Below are 27,970 nucleotides of genomic sequence, written 5' to 3' on the forward strand. Positions count from 1 at the left end.
CTTGAAGAAATTTTAAAAATTTTCCGTGTATATGTATCCTTGTAGTACCTGGCAAAGAAAGAGCGTTCATTAATGTTTTTTATCCCATTTGGAATATATACAAACACACACTGAGACACAGAAATATAATTATACACAAAAATAATTTCCTGAAGGCTCTGTGAGACATCATTAAGGACAGTTATTTCTGAGAAGTGCAGGGGAGTTGTTTCAAATTTGTATGCTAATTATGCATTACTTATAGGATTAAAACTCATTTTAAATAAATATGTGAAAATACATCTGTTTGTCACAAAAATGCATGCAGGGTGGAGACCTGTTGGCTTTGGGGCCTCCCGAGCCCGCGTGTCATCCCAGCTCTGCACTGACTCGCTAAGGGGCTTAACTGCCTACATAACCACGCTGACTCCGGTTTCCTCTTCTGTAAAACGGGGAGTAAGTAAAACCAGCGGAGAGGGTTTCTCTTGGGCGTAAATGAGATGAGAGGGCACACCGTGCTTGATGATTATCTCTGGAGCGATAAAGAGCAAACCTCTAAGAGCTGTAACTGAACTGCCTGGTGGGGCTCCTGTGCCCACCGTGAGCCTCCAGAAGCCCAAAGCCTTCCTCCTTTTGAAATGGCACCGACTTCTCGAGCTGGGGCTGGACCGTCCAGAAGCCCCAGAGGGGAGTTTTCTCTGTCTCTGACCTTGGAGGCCCGGAGAACCAGCCGTGCCTTGACACTCCCAGGGTGAGGGAGGATGGTCGCTCATTGCTGTCCCCCACCCCCACCCTCTCCCTTCTCCTCCATGCTGACTGCTCTTAAATGAAATGACTCCCTCTGTAGAGAGAAGAAGGGACCAGATGACAGGGACAGGCGTGTAGGGGTGTGGGGGGAGGTGGGATGTTGCAGGAAGAGGCAACAGCCTCTCAGTGGACCCCTCTCACGACAAACTCACAATCAGAGATGCGGTGGTCATTTCACACACTCTGCATAGCCTGAAGATGAGGAACTAGGACTCACACAGCCTCAGTCCCAATCCCTGCCATATCTGGCCGTGGGACCTAGGACAAGGTATTTAACCTCTACGGGCCTCAGTTTTCTCATCTGTGTAATGGAGCTGGTAATACCTGCCACATGTAACATGCATCAAGCATCGTCTGATACATGAGAACACCTCAAATAGGTCATTATTCTACCTGGAGTAACCACGCACATGGTCACGCCCTGTTTCTCTTACGAACACCAGCAACATGAGAAATGGCTTAAGATAGGCGAGAGCCCATTGCTCAGCCCCTAAATGCACTAGAGCACCAACGGGGTACAGCACTCCATGAGAATGAAGACAGGTGCACCTGCTCTGAAAATGATTTCCAAAATCTAAAAGAGACGGAGGTGCCGTAGCCCAGGCCCCAGCAGCCCCACTCCCAGGACGCACACGGGATAAGGAGATGATTGATAATGGAAGCATTTATAGGGAGAGAAAATGGGGACAACCAAAGTCCGTCCATGAGAGAACGAGAAATAAGTTGTGATTAGTCCACCCTGGACTATGGCACAGCTGCTGAAAGGTAGGAACCAATCGCTACACAGTTAAATCTCAAAATCCTGTCAACTGCATGAATATTAATTCCCTGATCTTGATTCGTGTGCTGAGGTTAGGTAAGAGAATGCCCATGTTTGGGAAATACCCACTGAAATATATGGGCGTAAAGAGGCACAGTGTCTGCAAATTACTGTCACAAGGTTCAAAAAAAAATGAAGGAGACAGAGAGAACCAGCAGATGTGACAAAATGTCGATAACTGGTAAATCTGAATGAAGACTGTACTACAGGAATTCATTGTACTAACCCTGTAACTTTTCTGGGAGTCTGAAATTATTTCGAAAGAAAAAAGTTAACGAGTTTTTAAAGTCAAGCAAACCAAATCCCCAATGTTGAATGAAGAAAGCAAATTACAGAAGGAATGAAAATATTTCTATAAAGTGCAAAAACGTACACAACAGTCCTGTGTCTTGTTTGTGGATACACATGCACACCAAATTCAGGATAATGGTGACCTCGGAGGGGCTGGAAGAAAATGGGGTCAGGAAACTGTGTGAAGGAGGCTTCAGCCAGTTCTGTAATGATTTGTTTGCTTGTAAAACATCTGAAGCAAATATGACAAAAGGGTAGGATTTAACAAAGCTGAATTATGGGTGATCAGGGCATTGCTATGTTTTTCCTCTAGATTTCGCTACCTTTGAAATATTTAATTAAAAAGCAAAACAAAAACTCCACATGCACACACCTTCTCCCAAGGTCCCAAAGCATGTCACGAGCCAAGGCGATATAGAGCGGGGGTGGGGGTTGGGGGGGTGGGGGGTGGGGGGTGGGGGGTGGGGGAGTGGGGGGGGTCTCTGAACACCTAAGCCTGTTCTTTCCACCACAGCAATTTCCCTGGGATTCACTCCCGCTATTTTTTCTTGGCATTTTTAAGTCAGTTCTGGAGCCTTGAGGGCCTGTGTTGAAAGGTCATCAAGATGAGTCCATTCAAAGAACCAGGCCCCAGGGGACTTTTAGGAAAATCCTCTGACAGCTGCCACAAGGTCACCAGAGCAGAAGCCAGAGGAGGTCACTGGGGCTGTTTCTCTGCCCTGTGGCAGCACAAGACTTGGGCCAAAGAGCAGCAGCTGATGCCAGGGGGAGTAACAGCTTGGAGTTCCAACCACAGGTGAAGATGCCAACAGGAACAGTCCAGCACGGGCGGCAGGCATCTGGGGCTGGGAGCCGCCTCCTCTGGAGGCTCTGATACGATGAACAAACACCCCTCCTGGGCTCAGTGTCCCCCACTGTAAACAGGAAGACTATGCCACTGAGAAAATAAAATTCATATTTTATGGCAAGACGAGAAAATTTAAACATAAAAGTTTTATTTGCCGGTTTGGGCCTCCTCCCTCCTCTTTAGTGTGTGCTGTGCATCTGCATTAACCAGACCTCCTTAGGAGATAACATTCCTTCTTAATCTTGTAAGGGGCCACGATGACCCATGACCCACTGCGTGCTTTGTAATGTAGATCTGGACTGTGTAAACTGTCAATTATATGGCATTTGAGTATGGCCCTTTGTCTCAAAAAACGTATCTACCTGTGTTTTGACCTCTAAAGGGTGGAACAGTTTTCAGAGCTCTCTGAAAGACTGTCTCCAGGGTTATAATGCTCAGGTTGGCTCAAACAAAATTTTCCATTTCTTTCCAGATCAACTACTGATTAACTCTTTCATCTACACCACTTACCTCAAAGGTTGTATGAGGGTCAAATGGGACAGTATAAGGAAGAACCCAGACACAGCGGACACTTAAGTGGTAACTCCTAGGTGAGATGGAGAGCTCAAGACAGTTCATGGGGGAAGTCAAGGCTCATCAGACCCTGGGGCAGAGCAGGGAAGGGGTTCCCGCTGGTAAAGGAGAAGGATCTGGGAACTTTAGGGGTGGGGGAGCCCTCCTGGAACTGAGTTCCCCTGACAAGTTTATGATTAACCTCAATCCAAAACTTTATTCCCTTTCTTGTCCCGCCCCTGTTCCCCTCAGGATTGAGATGTATCAAAGAAAAGTGGAAATTAAAACTGAGTAGGGCACTGTGGGGCCTTCCTGGATACAAAAGCCCCTCGGTGTCCCCCGTTTCTTGTTTGTAGAGAAAGGCTTTGGTCTCCTAGGCCTTCCTTGAGTTCCAAAGAGCAGATTCAAGCAGTTACTAATTAGGGAAGTGAAAGAATGAAGAAACAAAGGGAAAGTAGTCAATCAAGAAAAGTAAAGACAGCTTAAACAATAGTAGTTCAGTGATAAAACAGAGTCCTAGTTCCTCCTCAAGGGATATACATAACAATCGTTCTGCAGAAACTAAGACAAGCCATCCAGGTGGAGGATGGTGACTACATGCTGACCATAATAAGCAGTAGACCCCAGACTGGCTGGAACCAGGTTGATGCTTAAGATTCCCAAAACACCACCCTGATACCTCACCACCAACGAATCAGAAGATCCCTGAGCTGCAACCCTCACCCCAAATGTTGCCTTTAAAAACCCTTCCCTGGGCTTCCCTGGTGGTGCAGTGGTTAAGAATCCACCTGCCAATCCAGGGGACACAGGTTCGAGCCCTGGTCTGGGAAGATCCCACATGCCGTGGAGCAACTAAGCCCACGCACCACAACTACTGAGCCTGCACTCTAGAGCACGCGAGCCACAACTACTGAGCCTGCGTGCCACAACTACTGAAGCCCGTGTGCCTAGAGCCCGTGCTCCGCAACAAGAGAAGCCACCGCAGTGAGAAGCCCATGCACCGCAACGAAGAGTAGCCCCTGCTCGCTGCAACTAGAGAAAGCCCACGCACAGCAACAAACACCCAAGGCAGACAAAAATAACTTAATTAATGAAAACAAAAACTAAAACAAAAAACCCTTCCCTGAAAGCCATTGGGGAGTTCGGGTCTTTCTTTTGAGCATGAGCTGCCCATTCTCTTTGCTTGACACCTACAGTAAACGCTGTACTTTCCTTCACTACAACCTGGTGTCAGTAGACTGGCATTGCTGTATGTGGGTGAGCGGACCCAAGTTCTGTTGAGTAACAAGCATACCAAAAGACCTGTTGGAGCAGTTGGTCTGGATCAGTGATGTGCTAGTAAGCACTGGTCTAGGACAAAAAAAAAAAAGTCCTGATATGTAGTGAATGCTGATTGCCATTGTAAGTACTCCCACCATTGCTGATAACAAGCTATCAATGGCTTAACAATTAGCTTAAAGTTCCTAAATATTGAACAATAGGCCTTTGTGAACCTATCAGCTGCAGCACACCCCCTGGAATTTTAACACTGTCCTCTACCTCAGATGTTCCCCTAACACTGGAGTCCTTTCTGTACCATCCCAACACGTAGTTGTATCTGTTTGAAGACCTCTAATGACGGAGTGCTCACTACCTCACTGGGAAACCCATTCCAAGAAGCAATCCTCAATTTCTATTGAGATGAAATCTGCTCCTCTGAAATTTCTCCTTCTGTTTCTTTCTCTACAATTTTTAAGGCCACAGGGACAACTCATGCCACCCCCACACAGCCCTTCAACTATGTGGAGAAGGCCAGCACATCTCCTCCCCCCACCCCTAGTGCCATCTCTTCTCCAGGTTGAAGAGCCCCCCTCTTCCACGTGGTGCCCAGAGGTAACATTTACCAGCTATTCCCCTGTGGCCGACACTGCGCCCCACAGTGGTTTACACACATCGTCTCCATGAATTTGCATACGGAGTGGTTTGCTTTTTAATAATATTTTAAGGTGTACAATGCAATGGTTTTTAGTATAATCATAGAATTATGCAACTGTCACTACAATCAATTTTAGGACGTTTTCACCACCCTAGCAAGGAATCCTGTTCTCATTAGCTGTCATTCCCCATTTCCTCCTAATGCCCCAGCTGGTGTCAACCACTTATCCATTTTCTGTCTTAATAGGTTTGTCTTCTGATACTTCATATATGGAATCATACAATACGTGGTCTATATTTGGTTTCTTTCACTTGGCATAATGTTTTTAAGGTTCACCCCTGTGGTCACAGCTCACTGAATGCATCAGTGCTTTATTCCTTTTTATTCCCAAATAATATTCCATTGTACGGACATGCCACATTGTACGTATCCATCAGTTGATGGACATTTGGGTTATTTCCACTTTTTGGCCATTATGAATAATGCTGCTGATATTCGAGTATGAGTTTTTGTACAGATATTGTTTTCAATTCTCGTGGGTATATACCTAAGATTAGAATTGCTGGGTCATACGGTAACTCTATATTTAGCATGTAAGGAACTGCCAGGCTGTTTTCCAAAATGGCTAAATAACTTACAACTCCACTGGCCGTTCAGGATGGTCCCAATTTCTCCACATTCTCATCAACACCTGTTATTATCTATCTTTATAATTATAGCCATCCTAGCAGGTATAAAGTTGTATCTCATTGTGCTTTTTTTCCTTCCAATTTTACTGAGATATAATTCACATACAACACTGTATAAGTTTAAGGTGTGCAGCATAATGATTTGGCTTCCATACATCATGAGAAGATCACCACCATAAGTTTAGTGAATATCTCATTGTGATTTTGGTTTGCATTTCTCTGATGTATAAGTACGTTGAGAATCTTTTAGTTATTGGCCATTTGTATACATTCTCTAGAAAAATGTTTATTCAGATTCTTTGCCTGTTTTAGAATTAGATTATTTATCTTTTTATTATTAAGTTGTTAAGTTCTTTATATGTAGATTCAAGTGCCTTATAAGGTGTTTGGTTTGCAAATATTTTCTCCCATTCTGTGTATTGTCTTTTAATTTTCCTGATGAAAAGGTGAAGGTGTCGTTTGAAACACAAGTTTTTAATCTTGGTGAAGTCCAATGTATCTATTTTCTCTTTCGTTGCTCGTACTCTTGGTGTCATACTTAAGAAATCAACACCTAATTCAAGATCATGGAGATTCACTCCTGTTTTCGTCTGAGACCTTTGACACTTAGGTCTTTGTTCCATTTTGAATTAACTTTTGTGCATGGTGTGAGGTAGGGTCCAACCTCCTTCTTTTGCATTTGGATATCCTGTTGTCCCAGAGCCATCTGTTGAAAAGACTGTTTTTTTCCCCATTGAATTTTCTTCACACCCTTGTTGAGACTCAGTTGATCATAAATTATGGAGTGGTTTTGAGCCCCCTCATCTGCACCGTTTTTATCCTTCTGAGTATCCACTGTTTTATCATCCTGTCTTTCTCCATCTGAAATGTCGAGTCTCGAGCGGGGAAAGGATTCCCCAGGTGTGCCTTGAGCAGCTCAGAAAGGAGCATGACCATCACCTCCCTCAATCTAGATAGTTTACTCCTATTAACATGACCTAAGACAGCATCAGCTTTTCTGCAGCTGCATATATAACATTCTTGGGGAACTATAGGAAATTTTTTTGGATTCTGAGGTTGCGTTCACACGGTGGGAAGGAAGGGAGATAACAAGAGTTTAGGAGATGAGTAGTTACGTGCAAATCCTGTATTCATCAGGAGAACGGGTATGATATAAAGGAAATGGCACTGAGCTCAGACTCAGGAGGCCACGGTCTGGTTGTGTTGTTCACTCTGTGACCTTGGGTAACTCACTTCCCCTCTCTAGGCTCAGCGGCCTCTTCAGTAGAATGAGAAGACTAGACTCGATCTGGAATGCTAAGTAGGTTGGATTTCCCTGTGAACCCCAGTTGATAGGCAGCAGCGGCCTGGACTGTTATGCTAAAGGCTCAGACGAGAAAGACTGCTAGGATCTCCTAGTGATGTCTGCCACAGGCTCTGTCCTGGGCTATGCATCGTCTAGCACGGACGAGACCCAGGACTGGGGCCCCTTCCAGCACTATGCATTCCATGATTCTGTGACTCAACTGACCCCTGGCCCGGTGCCACCGGAAGGCATTCTGCCGAGCCAGGCTGGCTCTGGCCCAGCAGACAGGCTGAGAGAAGGCAGGCAGCCAGGCCAGCTTCTCTGTGGCTTCCGCTCCACCAAGTGCTTTTTCCTGGACATGTGGAAGCTGAGCTACAGCTGCCGCCTGGGTGCACCTCCGGCCCAGCCTTTGGAGGACACAGAACCGACAACGCAGCTCCAGGATGACCAGAGAGGTCACGTGGAGATGGAAGAGAGGCAGCCGGTTTCAGAATCAGCATCTCTCACATGTATAATGTGCAGACGCTCGGCCAATGCTTCCAGCCCAGTTCCACAGGCCAAATAACTGCAAGAGGCCCTAGCGGGTTCCCACAGACGCCTGAGGATCCAAGGACTGTGCTTGGAATCCTGTTGTGAGAAAGCTCCCTACGTGTCTCCTCACCCCGAGACCAAAAGGCCTTCCAAGGCGAGGTGGAGCACGGGTGCAGCTTGAGCCCGACCCCTCGGTGGGTCACCCCAGGGAAGCCGGGACTGGGCTCGGCAGGCCGCGGCCCAGAGCCTCACAAAGGGGAAGTCAGCTCAAGCAGGTCTTCCGGGCCCCGGAAGTGCTGAGAACGGGTCTGGCTGTCTCAGTTCGCACGTCATAGCCCACATCAAGGGGTCGAGTGGGTCAAAGGCCTTCAAACTTTCCACACCTGTGTGCTGCAGGACTCTGCCACCCAGCGTGTGTCAGGCAGTGCCCGGCTCGCAGCCCTGCCCCCAGGCAGCCTGCTGGGTGCTCTGCTGTCCACCTGTCCACTGGGGCCTGGGTGGAGCCCACGGGAGGCACCTGGCTTCAGTGCTGAGGCCCTTCTGGTGGCTGTTCCCACACCCCGTTTCTCAGATGCTCTGACTGCTGGCTCACAGCTTCCCTCCGCCTGGCCTCTAGCCCTGGATGCCCGTGGCCTTCCCGGAACTGGGGCTGAGTTCCTCCACCCTCCCTCTGTAAGCTTCTTTGGCTCACGGGTGCCAGTCCCTTTCCCGATCCCAGCCAGGCCCTTGAATCCAGCCTGACGTGACCCAGCCTGCTTGTCCTGCTGACCTCCCCTCCCCCAATGCCAGGCCTAGGTTAGGACTGGCCACTCCCATCAGGACCCGGTTCATAGATGATGGTACCAATTCTGTCCCCAGTGCTGTGTGCAATTAGGCCTTGAGTGGTATGTCGACTAGCAGTTTAAGTATGGGCTCGGGAACCAGACAGCCTGGGTTAGAATCCCAGTTTAGTGGCCTCGGCAAGTAACTAAACCTCTCTCGCCTCAATTTCCTCATATTTAAAATAGGAAATATAAGCATCACTACATTATGGAATTGTTGTAAGAGTTCAAGATACTGCCCGGCATATAGCAAACATTCAATGATGTTATCATACATTCATTCATCCAGTAAGTACTTACTGAGCATCTACTATGGACCAACACCATTCGAGACTTATCATAATAATACTTACAATAATAGTCACACATAGTGAAAGAGCACTGACGTTCCCTCCCCCGCCCCCTCCACCCTGAAAATTCTTGGAAATTTCACTGAACATGGAGATGGTTACTGGAAAAGACAGAATTTGGGGGACCAATTTCCTGGCTTAGACTGAAGCTGGAGGCAGTGGGGACACAAGAACCCTGGTCACCAAGGCCAATGGGCAGGCCCCGTACATCTTTGTGACGCGTGCACATTAAGATGCGCTGAGGCACCTCCAAGGAGACGGGGGTGGGGGGTGGGGCTGGGAGATGAGCAGACAGGGATGGGAGGGGAGGCACTTCCCCATATATCCTTTTGTGCCTTTTGGATTTGAACCATGTGATTATATCACCTATTGGAAAAAGAAGTAAAAGAGTTCGTAACTTTGAAAAAGAAAAGTTCTCGTCAAGGGGGTTTCAGATGCGGAACTGAGCTGCGTTCTGTACAAGGAGCACCAGAGAACTCTGCTTTCTTGTTTTGGTGAAAACTGCACAGTGTAGGTCATGCCCCTTCTAGAATCTGTCTCAAAGAGATATTTTTAAAATGCGGATAAAGCTTAATGGACAAAGATGTTCACTGGAACGTGACTCACAGTGTGAGTCGTCAAAAACTGGAAACGATCAAAAGGTAAACAATACTGCTTGCTACATGCCCGTCTCTTCCCCTCCCCAAACTCTGTGTTCTGGTGTCGGTCACATCTACCGCTGTGTGTCCAGGCTCAGCATGGAATAGGTGCTCAATAAAAATTTTTAAATGACTGAGTGGTTAAGGAAATATTAGTACTATATGAAATTGGCAACATTCCACCGTTTTTGACCTACAGAGAAACTGATTTTAGATATTCAACCTAATACAAACACTGGAATAATACATCTGTAAAGACAGAGTCGCACATGTGCAAAATGATGCTTGGACAGAGATACTCATTGGATTCACTGGAGTATTGTCTGTAATAGAGAAAAGACTGGAAAGGATCTAATGTCCATCATAAAGGGACAGGTAAATCAATGAATACAATGCCTCTGTAAATACTACGCAACTGTAAAAAAAGAAAAAACCAAGAAAAACAAGGAAGCTCTCTGTGTACTGACATGGAAAGGTTTCCAGTGTATGTGGTTAAGTGACAAAAGCAAAGTACAGAACAGTATGTAGACTGTGCTCCCTTGTTGGAAAAAAAAAAGAAGAACTTCCTGTATTTGCATAAAGTCGCTCTGAAGGAAAACAGAAGAAACTAATAATTAGTGGGGCAGCTATGTGAACGGCCACAGGGGGGATAAGGTTGGTGGGAAGACTATTTCACTGTATGTCTTTTTTTTTTTAATACATTTTTATTTTGAATCCTGCGAATGTATTACCTACTCAAAAATAAATTAGTAATGTTTCCAGAGATTTCTGTCTGCCAGGCATTGCTCTAACTGCTTCACATATATTAACTAAGTTAACCTTTTCAAACAACCCTAAAAGGGACTTCCTTGGCGGTCCATTGGCTAAGACTCCGTACTCCCAATGCAGCGGGCACGGGTTCAATCCCTAGTCGGGGAACTAAATCCTGCATGCCACACAGAGTGGCCAAAACCAAACTAAACGAAAACAAACAACCCTACAAGGTAACTCTGGTTATCGTTCCCATTTTACAGAGGGGGACACTGAGACACAGAGAAGTTAAGCAACTCACTGAGGCTGTGGAATGTGGCAGGGCTGGGATCTGAACCCTGGCCTTCTCTAAGTCTATAGTCCATGTACTTAACCACTCTGCCACATCCCTCCAGACTCCTACTCACAATGTAAGGTTAAATATTAATCATTATAATACAATACAAGAAAGAGATGGAGGGTAGATCTTGTCCACAGAGTGGAAGGCTTAATACTCTCACGGTATGGATTCTACACAAACTGACTGAAAGAACTGGTGCACTCCCAAAGAGAACCCCAAAGGTGTTCTGTGAAAAGGCACATGTGATGCAAAGAGCCAAGAACATCCAAGACACACCTGAAGAAAAGGGTAGGATTGGTCTGTTGGATATCAAGACTTATGATGGAGCTACAGTGATTAAGAAGGTGTGGTACTGGTGCAGAGACAGACACGTAGGTCAGTGGACTAGAGGAGTCCAGAAATAGACCCCACCCACACAGTCACTTGATGTACATATGGTCACAGTAGAATGTTGAGGAAAGGACAGTCTTTGCAACAAACTGTGCTGAGACAACTGGGTATCCACATGGGAAAAAGACAGAAACGTGACCGCTTATTCACAGTTCATACAAAAATCAGTTCCACAAAGACTCTTCTGACTTAAATGTAAAAAGCAAAACAAAAAAGTTTCTAGAAGGAAATAAAGAATACCTTCATAATCTGATGGAAGAGAGAGACTTCTTAAACAGTACACACACACACACACCCCAACCTTAAATAAACTGTTAAATTTGACTGCATTAAAGGACTTCTCTGGTGGTCCAGCCGCCACGACTCCGCGGTCCCAATGCAGGGGGCCCGGGTTCGATCCCTGGTCAGGGAACTAGATCCCACATGCCGCAACTAAAAGATCCTGCGCGCAGCAACGAAGATCCCTCGTGCCGCAACTAAGACTCAGCACAGCCAAATAAATAAATGATTTAAAAAATTGACTGCATTAAAATGAAGACTTTCTGTTCATCAGGACACCATCAAGAGAGTGAAATTTAAGCCCTGCATGGGAGAAGACATTTGTAACACAAAGGGCTCAGAACCAGATTATACACAGAACTTTGACTCATCAATAATGAAAAGACAAGACAAACAAAAATGAATATAACAGAAAAATGGGCAAGAGGCTTGAGCCGGCCCTTCACACAAAGGCTATCCAAATGACCAACAAAGGTCTGAAAAGCTTCTCAACAGCCTGAGGAATCAGGGAATCTGGAGTTTAAACTACAAGAGCCCATGAGAACGGTTATCATGAGGCAGACCTCCATGACGGGGCTGTGGAGGAAGCCGACACTCCTGCTCCACCGGCAGGAGTATAAGCTCGTCCACGAGCGAGCGGCTGTTAATCCTGGGATTAAGTGATTTCTGTCTCCTTCTTGACACTTTTTTTTTGCACATTCCCAACTTTTACACTGAGTGTGTATTACTACGAAAATCAGAAAATAACAGGCGAACATGGCAGGGGACACAATTAAAATGGAAGAATAGACGCCCCGCAGAGAGTCTTCCTGGAAGATCAATGTGCTTGTCTGGCCTCTCCTTCACATACCACTGAGTGAAATGTGCAGGGATGTGAGAAGATTGCCGTAGGCCCTGGCTGGCTGCACCTCGGTCACCTGGACACACCAAGGGGAGGGCCTCTGACCCTAGGGAACAAACCCATGCTGACCCTCCCCTTACCTGTGGCCCATTTACCTTCTCTGAGACTCAGTTCCTCTTCTGCAAAAAAAAAAAAAGAAGAGAGAGAGAAATGTCATACTCATAGGGCCAAGTAGCTGGGCAGATCAGACAGAATTGCGTATGGGAAGGGTGGACACCCAGACGTAAGTAAATACATAAAACAGGTCCAAAGGAACCAAACTGATTCCAGAAATTATTTTTCAGTTGGTAGGGTTTTCCCCGTTCGTGACCTAGCCAGAGCTGCCCCAAAGAACTTCGTGCAGTGATAGAAACGTCCCATGTCTGCACCGTCCAGTATGGCCACCATCAGCTGCCTGTGGCCACGGAGCATTTGCAATACGGCCAGTGCGGCTGTTACCTCATTTTAATTAATTTAATTTGTAAAATAGCTACATGTGGCTAGTGGCTATTGTATTGGACAGTGTAGGTCTAGATTTGTCTATTGTTTAAATCTTTTCAGCGTGTGTGAATTCGTGTACTGTGTGTGGGATTTGTTTTTAATTAGAAAGAAAGAAAAAAGAAAGAAGATAAAAAAGACAACGATATACATGTCAATGTTATTACCATTAGCCATTACCTTACTTGGAAAGTTCTTCGGGAAAGGAGACTGTGCCCTCGGTCATTTGTTCCAGTGTTTAAGGCCCCCTTCTCTCAGGAGCTGCCCCCCGCAGCTGGTTGCAGACAAGGCCCCTTTTGCACATGGATCCCAGCCCAGGCCTCCCCAGGCCTGTCCCTACAGAGCTGCCAGAGTCCTTGCCCACCCTCCTTCCGCTGCCTTCTCCTCCCCAGATGAGCCAGGCTTGGGAAACAGGAGGCCTTGATAGCTCTGGGGAGGCCCTCCCTCTGCCCCTGCCAGCCTCCCTCCAGGAGCGCCCACACCACGTGGCAGCCCACAGGTCACACCGTGACCTTGGTCTCTGGCCCGGCCTGCTGCTTACTCAGCGGCTCCCCATCATCTGGGGGAAACGGGAAGGAGATCTCCTCTCGGGCTTGACAGTGGGGCTGAGGAGGGAGCAGCAGCCCCACGGCGGACAGGACTCAGCCCAGAAGGGGCCAGAGGGCCCTCCACGCCCTCACCCAGGCCCCCACCCCCAGCCCTGCTGGACCTCTGCTGGCGTTTCTCTGTCCCTCGCCCTTAGCGTCCAGGGCTTGACTGAATTCCGCTCTGACACCAGCCTTTCAAGGTCTGTGAAATGAGACTGACAACTGTACAGACCCCATAAGGCTGCTGTGAGGACAAAACAGCCGACTGCATCTGGAGCTTCACAATGGCTCCGTCGACGGTTGCTGTGGAGCTACTCATGCTGGACAGCTCTGAGTGGTGCAGAAAATGCTTCGCCCTGGAAAGGGAGCCGGGCTCTAGTCTAGCCTCTGCTACAGACTTGCTGTGTGTCCTTGGGCAAGCGCCCCACCCACCCCGGGCCTCAGTTCTCTCAGTAGTGAAACAAGTGAAAGGATACCCATCCCTCCGCTCTTTCAGAGGTTGCCAGAAGGGTGAAACATGACCACAGAGCGAGAAGGATGTGCTTTGACAAAGTGAACCCCCATTTCTAAACTGGAAGTGGGGTCAGGTCCAGGGCCAGCCCAGGGCTTGGGGCCGAATGCAACGCTGACGCCCGACAGCTGCCCTCCCGCGGGCACTGCCCGCACCCCGAGGACACAGGCTGGGGACGCCAGGCCCCGACCTGCACCTTGCAGGAACTGCTACAGCACCACATTCCTCCACCCGCTGGCAACACTGAGTTACCCTGCAGCCCACCTTACACTTGTCGTGACCACACTTCCTCGGCTTGGTCACGAGCACGTCCCAGGCTCGCTGGTCCTGATGCTTCTTGGCAGGGTGCCTCCTGGGCCCGGGCCCACCTTACAAAACTAAACGGATGCCCCACCTCCCGCCTGAAATTCCACCCTCAGGGCTGCATCCTTTCTAGGGTTTTGGTACCCGGCTCCCGCCCGCCTCCCCCCGGCAGACTTTACAGTGTGCATGGTCCCTCGTGCCTTAGCATAAGGGAAGTTACTGGTGGTGAGTTTTCAAGTGTGGGAGGTGGAGGAAGCTGAGGCCACTGGCTCATTACCTTGGGGACCATCGAGAGGCACTGGGGCGGGGAGACAGGAAGGTGCACTGAAGAGGAACACGCCATCCCTCCGGGTTAAAGTGTTTCCCAGCGACTCCAAGGACAGGGGTCATAGGGCGTGATTTGGTCAGTGGATGACAAGGGAGAGGCTGGCGGGTGGGGTCGGTGCCCCTTTCTGCACCTCCAAGGCTCTCCACCTGGCCCATCATATATGGCCAACTCGGGGAGGGGGCTATGAGGTCACCCCCTCCGTGGGGCTCAGAAGGCTGGGGGCAGCACCCTCCCAGGATCCAGGCACACCTGGATCTAGGGGAGGCAGCAGGGTCTTGGAATCTTGGGATGCAGCACAGGGATGCAGGGAGCTCAGGGGTGAAGGCCAGAGGCTCTGGACTCGGACAAACCTGGATTCGGGTCCCGGCTCTGCCATGGATTGCCGAGGGCTTCCACTGAGTCGCTTGCTGTGCCTCAGTTTCCTCGCCTGTAAACTGGGCACTGCAACCCCAGCCTCACAGGGCTGTGACAATTAACTGAGAAACAGCTTTTAGCAAAGGGGTCTGACATAATCGCTGTAATATTAGTGTCAAATCTGTGAATGCCAACGGTCCCTGATTTTTATGCCTTGATGGATACGCTGCTCCCTACAGAGACGCATCTGTGAGAATCACAGAACGTGACATCCCGGCACTGACCGCTCCCCTCCTTGCAAACTGTCCTTTCCAAGCCTTGAATTTCACTGGAGGGAGAGAGGACCAAAGTCCAGGGACAGAAGGGATGGTGCCTATCTCAAGGACGCGTGCATCTTAAAAACAGACCACGCACAAGTCAGGCACTTCGTAATCCAGAGGAATGAACTGCTGATACTGACGTGCAGACAGTTTAGCCGAGAGCTAACTTATCTATACGACGTACATATAGTCCATTCTCAGCATTTGTAGTTGGTATGTTTTACAAAGTCGCCACGGACTCTGAGTTACCGGAAACAGAACCATTGCTTCTGGGGGAAACACACGGGTAGGTTCCTGCAAGCTGCTGGTCACAACATTTTCATCAACTGATCAAGACCTATCTTATTTTATGTGTGTTTCTGTTTAAAGACACCTTATTTACTACATATCGCTGATTCATTAACCTTGACCTTCCGGCCAACAGCGCTACAATTCATGCCTGAGCAAAGCTTTTCTAAGACCCGTATTTTCTCCACGGGGCCCGTCACAGCCTTCTCGCCCTTAGGAACCCTAAACAGCACTGCAGCACTACGCCCAGGGGACATTTTAAACAGCGAAAGCATCCGCCAAAAGCATGAAAATTCAAAAAACATAACAGACCACGACGAGGACACTTGTTTGAAGTGTGAGAACGGAAACTAGAAGGCAGATTCGCCTTGCTCGGCGCCTCAGGTGGGAACATGAGTGTCAGAAGATCTTTCATCACTCTGTGCACGGCTGCAAATGACTTCCAAAGCACTATGACTTGGGGGTTACGAATAAATCTCAGCCAGTAGGCCAATTTGCAAATACAGAATCTGTGAATAACGAGGATTGACCATAAACATCCCTTCGCTAGGCTGGCACCAACCGTGGCCGACCTGGACATGCACCCTGGGAGCTGCCGTGGCGTCTGAACTAGGACCCAGCACACCTCTCGCCCTGGAGCGCAGTCCAGGCCCCAGCTCAACACCCAGCCTGTAACTGCTGAGCCTGCTGGCCTGCCACCGTGGTCAGTTCCCGTCCGAGGTAGAGGACAGATCTGGGAGAAACAGGGGAGGACGCTATTAGTGGCGGCTGCAGGGGAGCCTCTGGCGCCCCTAGCTGCACTCTTCCCCACTCCACGTCCTCATGTCCGGACAGCCATGCTGGGCCACGACTGCCACTGTCTCCTGCAGAGGTGAAGGGCGGGCTGGTGGGAGATAATAAAGGTGGCCTCCTGACCTCAGGGGTGCAAACGCAGTCCAGCACTAGGTTCCATCCTAGATACACACCAGTAGGCTCCTATCCCCCCGTCCCCACTGCCGAGAGCCTGGTCCAGGGCTCCATCACTGCTCGCCCCGACCCCTACAGTAGCATCCTTCCGGTCTCCCCATGGGCTCCTCCCCCAAACCCCATGCCCTTCTTCACACAGCAGCCGATGCAAGCGGCCATGTGATTCCCATGCAAAAACCTATACCTCATACGCCAACGTTGGCAGCAGCTTTATCTGCAATTGCCCCAAATCGGAAACAACTCCAGTGTGCCACCAGGGGTGAATGAATAACCAAACTGTGAAGCATCCATGTAATGAAATACTATCAACAATAAAAAGGAGCTCAGTACTGAGATACACAACACGGATGGGGCTCCAATGCCTTCCGCCAAGTGAAAGAAGCCAGACTCGCAAGGCAGCATTCACATGATGTTCTCGAAACAGCAGAACTCAAGGGTGGAGAAGAGACGAGTGATGCCAGAGTTGGGGCGGAGGAGGGGCTGACTACAAAAGGGCAGAGGGGAATTTTGGAGGGTGACAGAACTGTTCTATATCTTGACTGTGATGGAGGTTACCTGACTCTCTACGTTTGCCAAAACGTATAGAAAAGTACACAGAAAAGGGTGAATTTTACTCTATATAAATTTTACCTTGTTATGGCGTTGAAGTGTGTCCCCCCAAAAGATATGTTGAAGTCCTAATCCCCAGGACCTCAGAATGTGACCTTATGCGGAAATAGGGTCGTTGCAGATGTAATTAGTTAAGATGAGGTCACACTGAAGCAGGGGTGAGGGCCCTAATCCGATACGACTGACATCCTTATAAGAAGGGGAGACACAAGGACATGGACACACAGAAAGGAGATGGCCCTGTGACCAGGCAGAGACTGGAGGGATGCAGCAGCAGGCCAAGGGACCCCAAGGACTGCCAGGGCCACCAGAAGCTGAGAGGAGGCAGGAAGATGCTACCCAGAGTCTCAGAGGGAGCACAGCCCTGCTGTCACCTTGATCTCAGAATGCTCCAGAACTGCGAAAACAAATTTCCGTGGTTTTAAGCCACCCAGTTTCTGCTACTTTGTCAGAGCAGCCCTAGGAAGCCAATGCACAGCCCAACTTTAAAAATGGGGGGGACAAGCCTGTCTCAATCTCCGTGGCCTTCAGGATTCAGCCTAAGAGCCTCTGGTGCCTGGTCCCCTCTCCTGCGCAGGCCACGCGGAGAGCAAACGCCAGGCACACTGAGCCCGCGGCACCCGCAAGAGGGCCACGCTGGGTGCCTGCTCCCACCCACCCACCCCCAGGTTTACCTGGGAAACTCCTAGACGCCACTCAGCTCGGCTCTCACCTCCCTGGGAAAGCTCCCCCAGATGTACCCTAGTCTGAGCAGGACACCCCTGAGCCAGCTGGGGACCCCAGCACTCCAGGGGACCATCCTGCACCCTGCAGGCACAGCACTGCCTGTCACTCCTGTGGCCCACAGGACGGGGGATCTTGGGACAAGGCTGAGTTGTCGGGTACCTGCTGGACCAGCACTGTACAGGCCGGAGAGGGGCTCCAGGACTTGGCTGGGTGGGAGTCTAAGGGCGGGGGAGGAGCTGGGAGGCTTTGGCAACTACCCACACTGTGCCCCGCTCGGCCCTGGCCCTGCAGAGTGGAGCCTGGGCGAGGCCAGGTGTGGCTCTGGTTTCTCCGGCCACAGCTTCTGCTCTCAGGGCCTCCCGCCCAGAGTCGAGCGCGACGTCCTGCCCAGTCACCCCCCTTCACTCTGCTACTCAGGCTTGCACAGCCCACGCCCCCTCTGCAAGCTCCTGGCTGGCCCCTTCCCGTCTCTCAGAGGCCCTCTATCCTGGTCGATCCCTCCTCACCTGTCTCCTGGGCAGTAACCTGCCATATATGCACTCGACGAACATTTTCCAAGCCTGTGCGGGACACGCCTCTCCAGCCCTTACAACTCTTGCTCAGCACGGCGTTCTCTGAGCCGCGTGCTCTGGGCCCAGCACAGTGCTGATCTGACAGTGACACCTGCCCGGAAGAGTCACTGTCTCTGCCCTTGAGAGCTTACAGGCTAGCGGGGCCACAGACAGAGAATACGCCGCGACAGGCATGAGGAACGTGGCTCTGACGGTGCCGATGGGTCTTCTGCTGGCCCAGTTGTTGTTTAAGCCACACTGGTGTCCCCAGTAGCCTATGCGTCACCTCTGTGCAAATTAGGAAAAGATGATCCTTGCTCCCCACGGATGCAGGCAACCCCACCTCCACTCCCGCACACACACCTGACTCACACAGGGCTTGGCAAGAGGAAATTTCAGTGCCCCCTTGTTTCTCTCTCAGCAGGTGCCTGTGGGCAGTGAACAACCTGCATGACTGCATGCAACAGCCCTAGAGGCTCGACAGCCTGGAAGGCTTTTGCAGGAGGTTGGAGGTGGGGAGTGTATGCTTAGTCCCCGAGGCAGGAAAGAGCTCAGCACTTCCCAGAGGCTGGAGGGAGAGGCAACCAGTGATGGCTGATGTGTCTGTGCCCACCCCGTCACCCATCTCTAGGGCCTCGTGCAGAAGAGCGGCCTAGGCACCTGCACAGAGCCTTGGGAAAAAGGCTGGGGGTGCAGCTGAGAGAATTTGGAGTGACCACTTCCCCTCTCTGAGCCTTATTTGTAAGCGGGGGCTGGATTAGGGGGTCACCAGAGCAACACTGAGCTCTGATGCCTGACGAGGCTAGAGCCAGGGATGGGGGTCTGCTTTGGCACGTGGAAAGAAGCCCCCTGCCCGCCTTTCAAACCACTTCAAAGGCACTCGCCCAGCCTTTCAAGACAGCCCACCCAGCTCAATCCCAGGTCTCACACTGGCCTCTCAGGCAAAGCCCTGAGGCCCTCCTCATGCCCGGGGGCAGGGAGGGGTGGTTCTGGGCTGTGGGATGGCAGCTCGGAGCAGGGTCTTACAGGCTCCAAATGAGCCTGTGCTGTCCCTGGAAAAGGGAAGGCCAGTCCTAGCCGTCTCAGGACAAACCTTTCTCAAGGCTGAGCAGAGAGGTGAGGTGACCACTCAAGACCCCTGGTGGCCAGTGATCAGCACAAACCCAGCCTGGCACCCAGCAAGTGGTCAATAAGGAAGCCGTGAAAGAAAGAAAGAAAGAAAGAATGAATGGCAGCGGCCAGGCACTGTATCAGATGCGCCCCGGCTTTTCTTATGCCGGTGCAGTGGGAGAACCAACATCGCAACGTCAGCACAAGGAGGGCTAACCTAGGAGAGTTCTCCATCAAACTCACGAACACTCAATATGAGAAAAAAAAAATGTTTGCAATGTAGTCCTTGAAATAAGAGGCTTAGTTGATGCAAAGCGCCTCTCCCCTCTCCTCCTTTTCCTCCTTCCCACCTCCACTAGGAAATAAAGATTTGCAGGTAGCCCTGCAAGGCGGCTTTAGTATTTCTGGCATATACTCTGGTGCTATGTGACAAAAGATAACTGTGTGTGTGTGTCAGTTAGGATTAAGTTTGTGATAGAAAATCTAAAAGAACAGTGATTTAAATAAGGTAGATATGTATTCCTCTCTCATATGCAAGTCTGGGTAAGTAGTACAAAGCTGGGATGATGTGTCAACATGTCTGACACCCTTATTATATATTATATATTATATATTATATATTATATTGTTGTTGCTCTACTCGGCATAGCTTCCATTCTCAAGTTCACCTCAGAGTCCAAGATGGCTGCTTCAACTCCAGCCATTACATTCCAGCCAAGGGGAAAGAAAACAGAAAGCATGACCCTTCTCTTTAAGGACATCACCAAGCAAATTTTACACCCCACGTCCAAACTTAATCACATAGCAACACCTAACTGCAAGGAAACTGTTTAGCTAAAATTTATGCCCAACTGAAATTCAGGGGGCCAATCAACAGGCTCTGCTTCACCCCTGAACTCAAATACCCAAGATGGTGATCGATCTCAAAGAAATGGTCCCCGAACCCTAGACCCACATAAGTTCTCAGGGGCTTCATTTAAAACAGAGGGGACTTGGAAAAAAGTTGACATATGTCTATGCCAACTCCAACCATTAAAATGATTATAATACGATAAGGCCATCAAAGATGATAGGTAGGCAACATACGTCCACAGCACGGCATGTAGAAATACGTACAGGAAATAACACTCAGTGAAAAAAGAGGAACACAAGTCAACATATACACACAGCTCAAAACTGTGCACCAAAGATCGAAATTAAGTTAAACATGCACTTGGACTGGTGCAGCCTCAAAAAGATGAAGTGTTTGATGCTTTAAATTTCACCATTTGTGCGTCTGTGTGTGAATTTTTTCAGGCATAAAATAAAATATTTTTTGAAAATCAACAGTACACACACACACACACACACACACACACACACACACACACACACACACACACACCATATACAGAGAGGTAGCAGCCCCCACCTGGTCTCACAGCCCAAATAAGTAAGAACAGCCTCTCATGTAACAAGCCTGTGAGGTAGGGATCACTGCTTAATTGGCAGAGGAGGAAGAGGGAGGTGTCCTGGCAGGTACAGGCCAGTGACTTGCCCAGGTTGCCCCGCTCTAAGAGGGAGAGCAGACTGTGGTCTTCATCACTGTGGTAAAATCCACCTCTTCCACCTGGGCCCCAACTCCCTTTCTAGGCCCATTGCACAAAGAACCCTTCTTCCCTGTCCCCAGACCAAGCTCTTTAGGGCTCCTGCATACAACTTGTCCTTTCCCGTTTTCCCTGCTTCATGCTTTTCTCCTGTCTAAGACACCCTTCCCTGCATAAGCCCGATTTCAGTTAAAATCCTACTCATCCTTCAAGCCCCAATCCAGATGCCACCTCTGCCAGGGAGTCCTTCCTGCTCACCCCAGCCCAGTGTGACAGAGCCCCGGCAATTTTTAATACAGTGCCCTGTACTTTTATTCTGTGCATGTTTCTCTTATTTTCCCTAGTAGATAAACTGGAAACTCCTAGATGTACAACAAATGTTTGAGAAATGGATGGGTAGATGAATGGATGGGTGTATGCATGGGGGAACAGATGGATGGATAAATGGATGGAGAGCTGGAGAACTGGATGGATGGATGGATAGGTGAGGATGGATGTGGAAGACGTTCATTGGGAAAAGAATCCCTGAATATACTGTAGATGGCTGCTCCGTCAAAATGTCAAGAACAGAAGAGCAAGCGCAGTAAACGCTGTCCTCAGGCGCCACTGGTAGAGAGTTAAGTCCTTGCTTGGAACCGCAACATCCCTAGAGAAATTTACAGTATCCATCTCTGACGCTGACTGAGATTAAGGAGTCTGGGGCCCTGGTAGTTGGGGAAACAGATCCCCAGTGCATTCCTTCTTGAGAACTTGCCCCTTTAGCCAGAGATCGTCAAATTGTGACTTTCAGATGCAAAGGCCTTTATTGCTCTGGTCCCTGGACGTGGGTGAAGATGCACATTTACTAACCCAGGGAGCAGCCCAGCCCTGGGAAAACCTGTGCAGGGAGCAGCCCAGCCCTGGGAAAACCTGTGCAGGGAACAGCCCAGCCCTGGGAAAACCTGTGCAGGGAACAGCCCAGCCCTGGGAAAACCTGTGCAGGGAACAGCCCAGCCCTGGGAAAACCTGTGCAGGGAGCAACCCAGCCCTGGGAAAACCTGTGCAGGGAACAACCCAGCCCTGGGAAAACCTGTGCAGGGAACAGCCCAGCCCTGGGAAAACCTGTGCAGGGAGCAGCCCAGGCCTCGGAAAACCTGTGCAGGGAGCAACCCAGCCCTGGGAAAACCTGTGCAGGGAACAACCCAGCCCTGGGAAAACCTGTGCAGGGAACAGCCCAGCCCTGGGAAAACCTGTGCAGGAGGGAACAGCCCAGCCCTGGGAAAACCTGTGCAGGGAACAGCCCAGCCCTGGGAAAACCTGCGCAGGGAACAGCCCAGCCCTGGGAAAACCTGTGCAGGAGGGAACAGCCCAGCCCTGGGAAAACCTGTGCAGGGAACAACCCAGCCCTGAGAAAACCTGTGCAGGGAACAACCCAGCCCTGGGAAAACCTGTGCAGGGAACAACCCAGCCCTGGGAAAACCTGTGCAGGGAACAGCCCAGCCCTGGGAAAACCTGTGCAGGAGGGAACAGCCCAGCCCTGGGAAAACCTGTGCAGGGAACAACCCAGCCCTGGGAAAATCTGTGCAGGGAACAGCCCAGCCCTGGGAAAACCTGTGCAGGAGGGAACGCATCTCTGCTCCCACTGGGGTCTCCTCTCCTCCCTGAGGGATGTCCCTCCGCATCCCCTTTTCTCTTCTTTCTTTCTTGGGAAAACAGCCTCTTTCATCAGCCCTGACACCTCACACTGAATGGTAGTCGAGGAGCTGAGGTGGTGTCTAGCATTTGAAGTCCCATCTCTTAACTACGGAATACAAAGTTGAGATGTCAGAGTCGGTGATGAAATGGGGGCCACGTTCATGGGGCAAAGTGTCCCCTAAGAGAGCCCCTCAAGGCCAGCCCCTCAGTACCCTGGCCTCCCTCTCCTGGAATCCTGGACTCTACACCCAGCCCCCACCCCCCAGCTCCAGGTTGGCGGGTGGAGCCAGGTTCTGGGGGAGCTCTCACCCTGCCTGGTCCCAGGATGTAGGACACAAGCGGCCCTGTCCTCGGGCTGGCGCCGTTGCCCTATAGGATGTGGCCTGAGCGTGCGCCGGTGCCGCTGCACCTATAGCAGCAACAGGCCTTGACCACAACCGCTCCGTAGGCCGTTTCTTCTACAAGGGAACTGACATTTCATAGCAGGCTGGGTGGGTCTTTCAAACACGGACAGATTGGGGTAGGGGCAGCCCCAGGAGCTACTGGCAAGATGGGGCAAGGGGCGCTGCCAACACTTTGGATGCCCCTGACCACCGGAGCTGTTCCAGCCACGGGGGACAGCCTCCTCCAAGCCACGGCCTAGAGAGGCTGCTCGGGGCCTTGCTGGCAGGTGGGGGGAGACAGAGGTGGTGGCCATGTGAAGGGCTCCTCTGGACCTGCCCACTTCCTTTCTTCTCCTTGAAGGCCACACTGGCAGGAGGGAAAGGGCTGGTTTCACTGTGTGTGTGTGTGTGTGTGTGTGTGTGTGTGTGTGTGTGTGTGTGTGCGTGTGTAGCAGCTTGGGGGGAGGGGAGCAGGCACACTGTGTCCTCGGCCCACCTCCCCGCCACGCGGGGACAGGCTGGCCCTGCCAGGACAGCACTGGGTGCGTGTGGGGAGACCCGGCCTGCCTGGCAGGGAGCCCCTTCCCTCAGTCAGGGGGCCTGCCCGACCCCTCCCTTGCTGGGCCTTCCTTCAGACCTCGCCCCTCTCAAACCCCTACGGGAGCAGCCTTCCCAGCCAGGAACCCGGCGACACCAGGCCTCCACCACCTCCTCTGCACCCCCCACGGCTCCCGTGCCAGCCAGCACCAGGGCAGGCGCCACTCACGGATCCAAGTCACACTCAGACAGGCCACTCCAGGGAAACTTCCCAATCTGCCGACCCGGCCGCGCACGCTACCAGGAAGCCAGGGGTCCTTCCCCAAAGTGGGCTCCCAAAAGACACGTGCTTTTTGCAACACCAGTTTTTCAAAAATCACCCCACAGCAGTGAAGACATTTTCTTCCAGGCACTTGATCAGGGTGATGACCCAGAAGTCTCCATTCTGGGTCTTTGTTTCTTATGAAAGTATATTCTAGACTGTTGTATCAGAGGAAAGAAGAGCCGTCTCATCTCCGACTGGCACTCCAATATCGCTCCAAGACACCTGTTGGCCAGTAATTCAGGGAATCACTGAGTGTCAGGAGGAGTAGGGTCCTTAGAGGTCACTGAGTTTATTTCTCAGATGGGAAAACTGAGGCCAAGGGAGAGTAAGGGACTTGCTCCCTAGAGTACAATCCCAGATCGGCACGGGACCCTAGGGTAAGCTCCAGCCCTACGGATGTTCCACAGCACGCAGTCCCCAAGCATCTTCCAAATCAGCAAAGGACGATACAACTAGGTCAACTCTCTGATTGCCAGGTGTGGCAGGGACGGGAGAGGGGCCGAAGGGGACACAAAATGGATAAATTCCACTGAAGCAGCTTGAGCAGTGTTTCCGACTTTTCTCTAGCAACTTTTTATTTTGCCCAAAGGACATTAAAACCTAACTACCACCATCAACGTGCCCAATCATTTCATAAAAGAAAGGAAGCTTAATACGGCAAAAAGACCTAACCTCAGAATAAGGAACAGTTCTGCCCAAGAAAAGATAGCTTGGCAACCTTGGCTGATACACACACACACACACACACACACACACACACAAACACAACAACACCTTATTCTCCCAGTTTCTCAGTGGACCACAGACCTTCATTTGGGACCCACTGACCAGCCAGGGTTCCCCCAGATCCTGTGCACCCAGCTGACTCCATTCTTTTGGTTGAGGACACATGTCTATCCGTGACCCAGAGCTTCACCTTCTCCCAGCCTCTCTTCCACAGAAGTGAGGGACACAGACAGGGAGGATAAAATGAGGGGAGGGGGGTCCCTACTCAATTCCCTGGGTGGCCAGTCCCCTCCTTGTTCCAGACTGGGAGAGGGGTGTGGTGGCCTCGGCCTCACCTCTTGCTGCAGAAGGGGAGCTGGATTCCTCACCTCCCTGATCTGGGCCCTCCTACCCCTGAGGTCTGGGCCGCCCTGCAAATAGTTCCAGAAGTTCAGGTGCTTCAGGATACAAAAGAGAAAGCTGCGAGGCGATTTTTAGAATCCTGTTCAGTATACCATCGTTTTCAAGCATCTACTGAGTGACAACTGTGGGCAGGACAGAAAGATACGGAACAGTTCTGATCCCTTTTAACTGGAGGTTTATAATCTAAATAGGAAGACATAATATTATAAAGGGGTTTTGGCTTCTCTAAAATCTCCAACTGGCATGGATGGAAGGCTGCATGGAGGAGGATGTGGCGGCGTCCCAAGGATAAGATGATTCCTGACCCCTAGCTCACTTCTAAAGGCGACTCCCGGGACTTCCCTGGTGGCGCAGGGATTAAGAATCCGCCTGCCAATGCAGGGGACGAGGGTTCGATCCCTGGTCCGAGAAGATCCCACATGCCACAGAGCAACAAAGCCCGTGCGCCACAATACTGAGCCTGCGCTCTAGAGCCCGCGAGCCACAACTACTGAGCCGATGCACCACAACTACTGAAGCCCGCAAGCCTAGAGCCCGTGCTCAACAACAAGAGAAGCCACCACAATGAGAAGCCCGTGCACCGCAACGAAGAGTGGCCCCCGCTCGCCGCAACTAGAGAAAGCCCGCACACAGCAATGAAGACCCAATGCAGCCAAAAATAAATAAATAAAAGAAAAAAAGAGGGCTGCCTTTATAAAAATAAATAAATAAAGGGGACTCTCTAGTGGAAGGTAGAGAGCAAGGGACAAACAGGAAGTTTGGGTCTTTTCTGGGTCACCTCTCCCGTGTTGGGGCTCTTTCTGGGCATATAGGTGCCCCAAACTCCTAGAGTAACCTGGGATGAGGATGGGTCCCCATGGGCAGTCCCCTTCATACTCCTTGCCCCTTTCCATCAGTCCCTCTCTGGCCCAAACTTGCCTTTCTTGTTCCCTGGATCCCCGCTATCTGATAACCAGGGGGTAGACCCCCTCCCTCCCGAGTCCCACTCTAACTGTCCCACCTGCAAGCCTTTGCTCAGGCACTTCCCTCCTCTGAACCTGCCCGCCCCACCCCCTTCACCGCTGCTCATTTGTCACTGCCTGGACGACACAACCTAGGGGACGACTCTCACTCAGGAGAGAATCTCGCCAAGACAGATGGAATCTGGGAGGGGTCGGAAGGACGGAATTTGTGGTTGTCTTGCACCCGTTCTCCCCTTCCCTCTGCTCTGGCCCATGGCTGGGAGGCACCGCAGGCCAGCTCAGACTCCCGTCTATTAAAGGGAGCTCCTGGGGGGCCTGAGAGGGCAGCCAGGGCCCAGGGTGGGTGCCCCTCTTCAAATATCACACCCATTCCCGGCTGGTTTCCGATTTGGTTTCCTGATCTCCTAGATTAAAACGCAGGTGTCCTTGTATTTTAACACTTGCTGTTTCAGTGAAGACCACAGTATAGGCCTTTCTCACCTTCTGAGATGGCCCACACTGTCTGTGGAGTGTGTTTCTCACTTGTTACCTATCACTTTGTCTCACTGAATCCTTTCTGGGATGAGACATCAAGAACCTGAGCTTCATTAAGTCCTGAAACCAGGTGTGTGATCTCAGTTGGAAGACTGGGGGTTTTGGCGGGGTTCTAGTCCCGGCACGTGGGTTCAAGTTCCAGTCTGAGGTGCACGGTTTCAGAATGACATATAAAACAAGACTATCACAGTATTTTGCTATATTCTCAAATTTTCTACAAAGAACACGTGTTGTTACGTGTATAATTTTTTTTTTAAAGCAGTAAATGACAAAACCACCATGAGATACCACTTTGCACCTACGAGGCTACTAGTTAAAATAAAAAAGACAAGAGGATGGGCTTCCCTGGTGGTGCAGTGGTTAAGAATCTGCCTGCTAACGCAGGAGACACGGGTTCGAGCCCTGGTCTGGGAGGATCCCACATGCCGCGGAGCAACTAAGCCGGTGCGCCACAACTACCAAGCCTGCGCTCTAGAGGCCGCGAGCCACAACTACTGAAGCCCGCGCGCCTAGAGCCCGTGCTCTGCAACAAGAGAAGCCACTGCTATGAGAAGCCCGCGCACCACAACAAAGAGTAGCCCCCACTCAGAGCAACTAGAGAAAGCCTGCGTGCAGCAACAAAGACCCAACGCAGCCAAAAATAAAAATAAATAAATTTATTTAAAAAAAAAAAAGACCACAGTATAGGGACCAAGGCCCAGGATAAGGCCTGTCAGGTGGTAGGGGAGATGGGAAGGGGGCCACGGGCAAATGTGCTGAGACTCCCCTATCCCAAGCAGCCCCTGTGACCCCATCCCCTGCACTCCTACTTGCTTCCCAGGGGTGCACTGGGGCTTCTCAGGGCCTGAATTGAAGGCTTAAGCTGGTGAGGTACCTTTCGCTTCCTGTGGGCCAGAGTCTCTTTTAGGGTCTGGAAGGGGGTCGGTATCCCAGCTGAGTACCAGCCAGAACCACCTGGGAGCATTAGCCCCTGACGGCAAAGAAACCCGGGGCAGTGAGCAGAGCGGTAGCTGGGACCCTGAATTCATCACTGGATCCTGTTCTGGGTGGGCCTTGCCCAGGAAGAGTCCCCATTTTAGAGCTGGGAGTGGCTGAGGGGCTCCTCAAGGGGACCTGCAGGCCCCCTGCATCATGTCAGGCATGAGGCAGAAAGCCAGGGCTCTCGCAAGCCCTGAGGCCTTGTGCAGGCAGCCCCTTGCAGGCCCAAGGCTCAGGACACCCGAGTCCTAGGCCCAGCTCCCCTGACCTTGGGCCAGGCACTTCCTCTTTCTGGGTCTCCGTTTCCTTGTCATCATATCAGGGGATTGGATGGGGTCTGTAATGGCCACATTTTTTCCAAGAGTGGAATCCTTTTTCAAATAAAATCTTAAACAGACCCTCAACTGATCAAACATATGAAAGTGCGTGGGCTCTGAGCACACACATCCGCAGGACCCTGCCGTCCAGTTTGGCGTCTGGCCGCCTGGCACTCACAGCTTCACCCACATCATCCCGACGCCCCTGTCTCCCACCTCGCCTCCAATCAA

General features: G+C 50.7%; 1 protein-coding gene across 4 annotated transcripts in view; it reads right to left on the bottom strand.

Moving 5' to 3' along the window:
- RIN3 (Ras and Rab interactor 3) overlaps nucleotides 1-27,970 on the bottom strand; it is a 117,965-nt gene that overhangs the window by 86,280 nt on the left and 3,715 nt on the right. For 2 of the 4 annotated variants that reach the window (XM_079914620.1, XM_079914619.1), the window contains exon 2: nucleotides 12,281-12,304. The exons of the other annotated variants lie outside the window; for them this stretch is intronic. In XM_079914620.1, the coding sequence (XP_079770746.1) occupies nucleotides 12,281-12,304 (24 nt within the window). The remainder of the gene's footprint in view (nucleotides 1-12,280; nucleotides 12,305-27,970) is intronic. 4 annotated transcript variants of the gene reach the window in all.

The sequence above is a fragment of the Stenella coeruleoalba genome, assembly GCF_951394435.1.
Source record: "Stenella coeruleoalba genome assembly, chromosome: 2".
Lineage (NCBI taxonomy): Eukaryota > Metazoa > Chordata > Mammalia > Artiodactyla > Delphinidae > Stenella > Stenella coeruleoalba.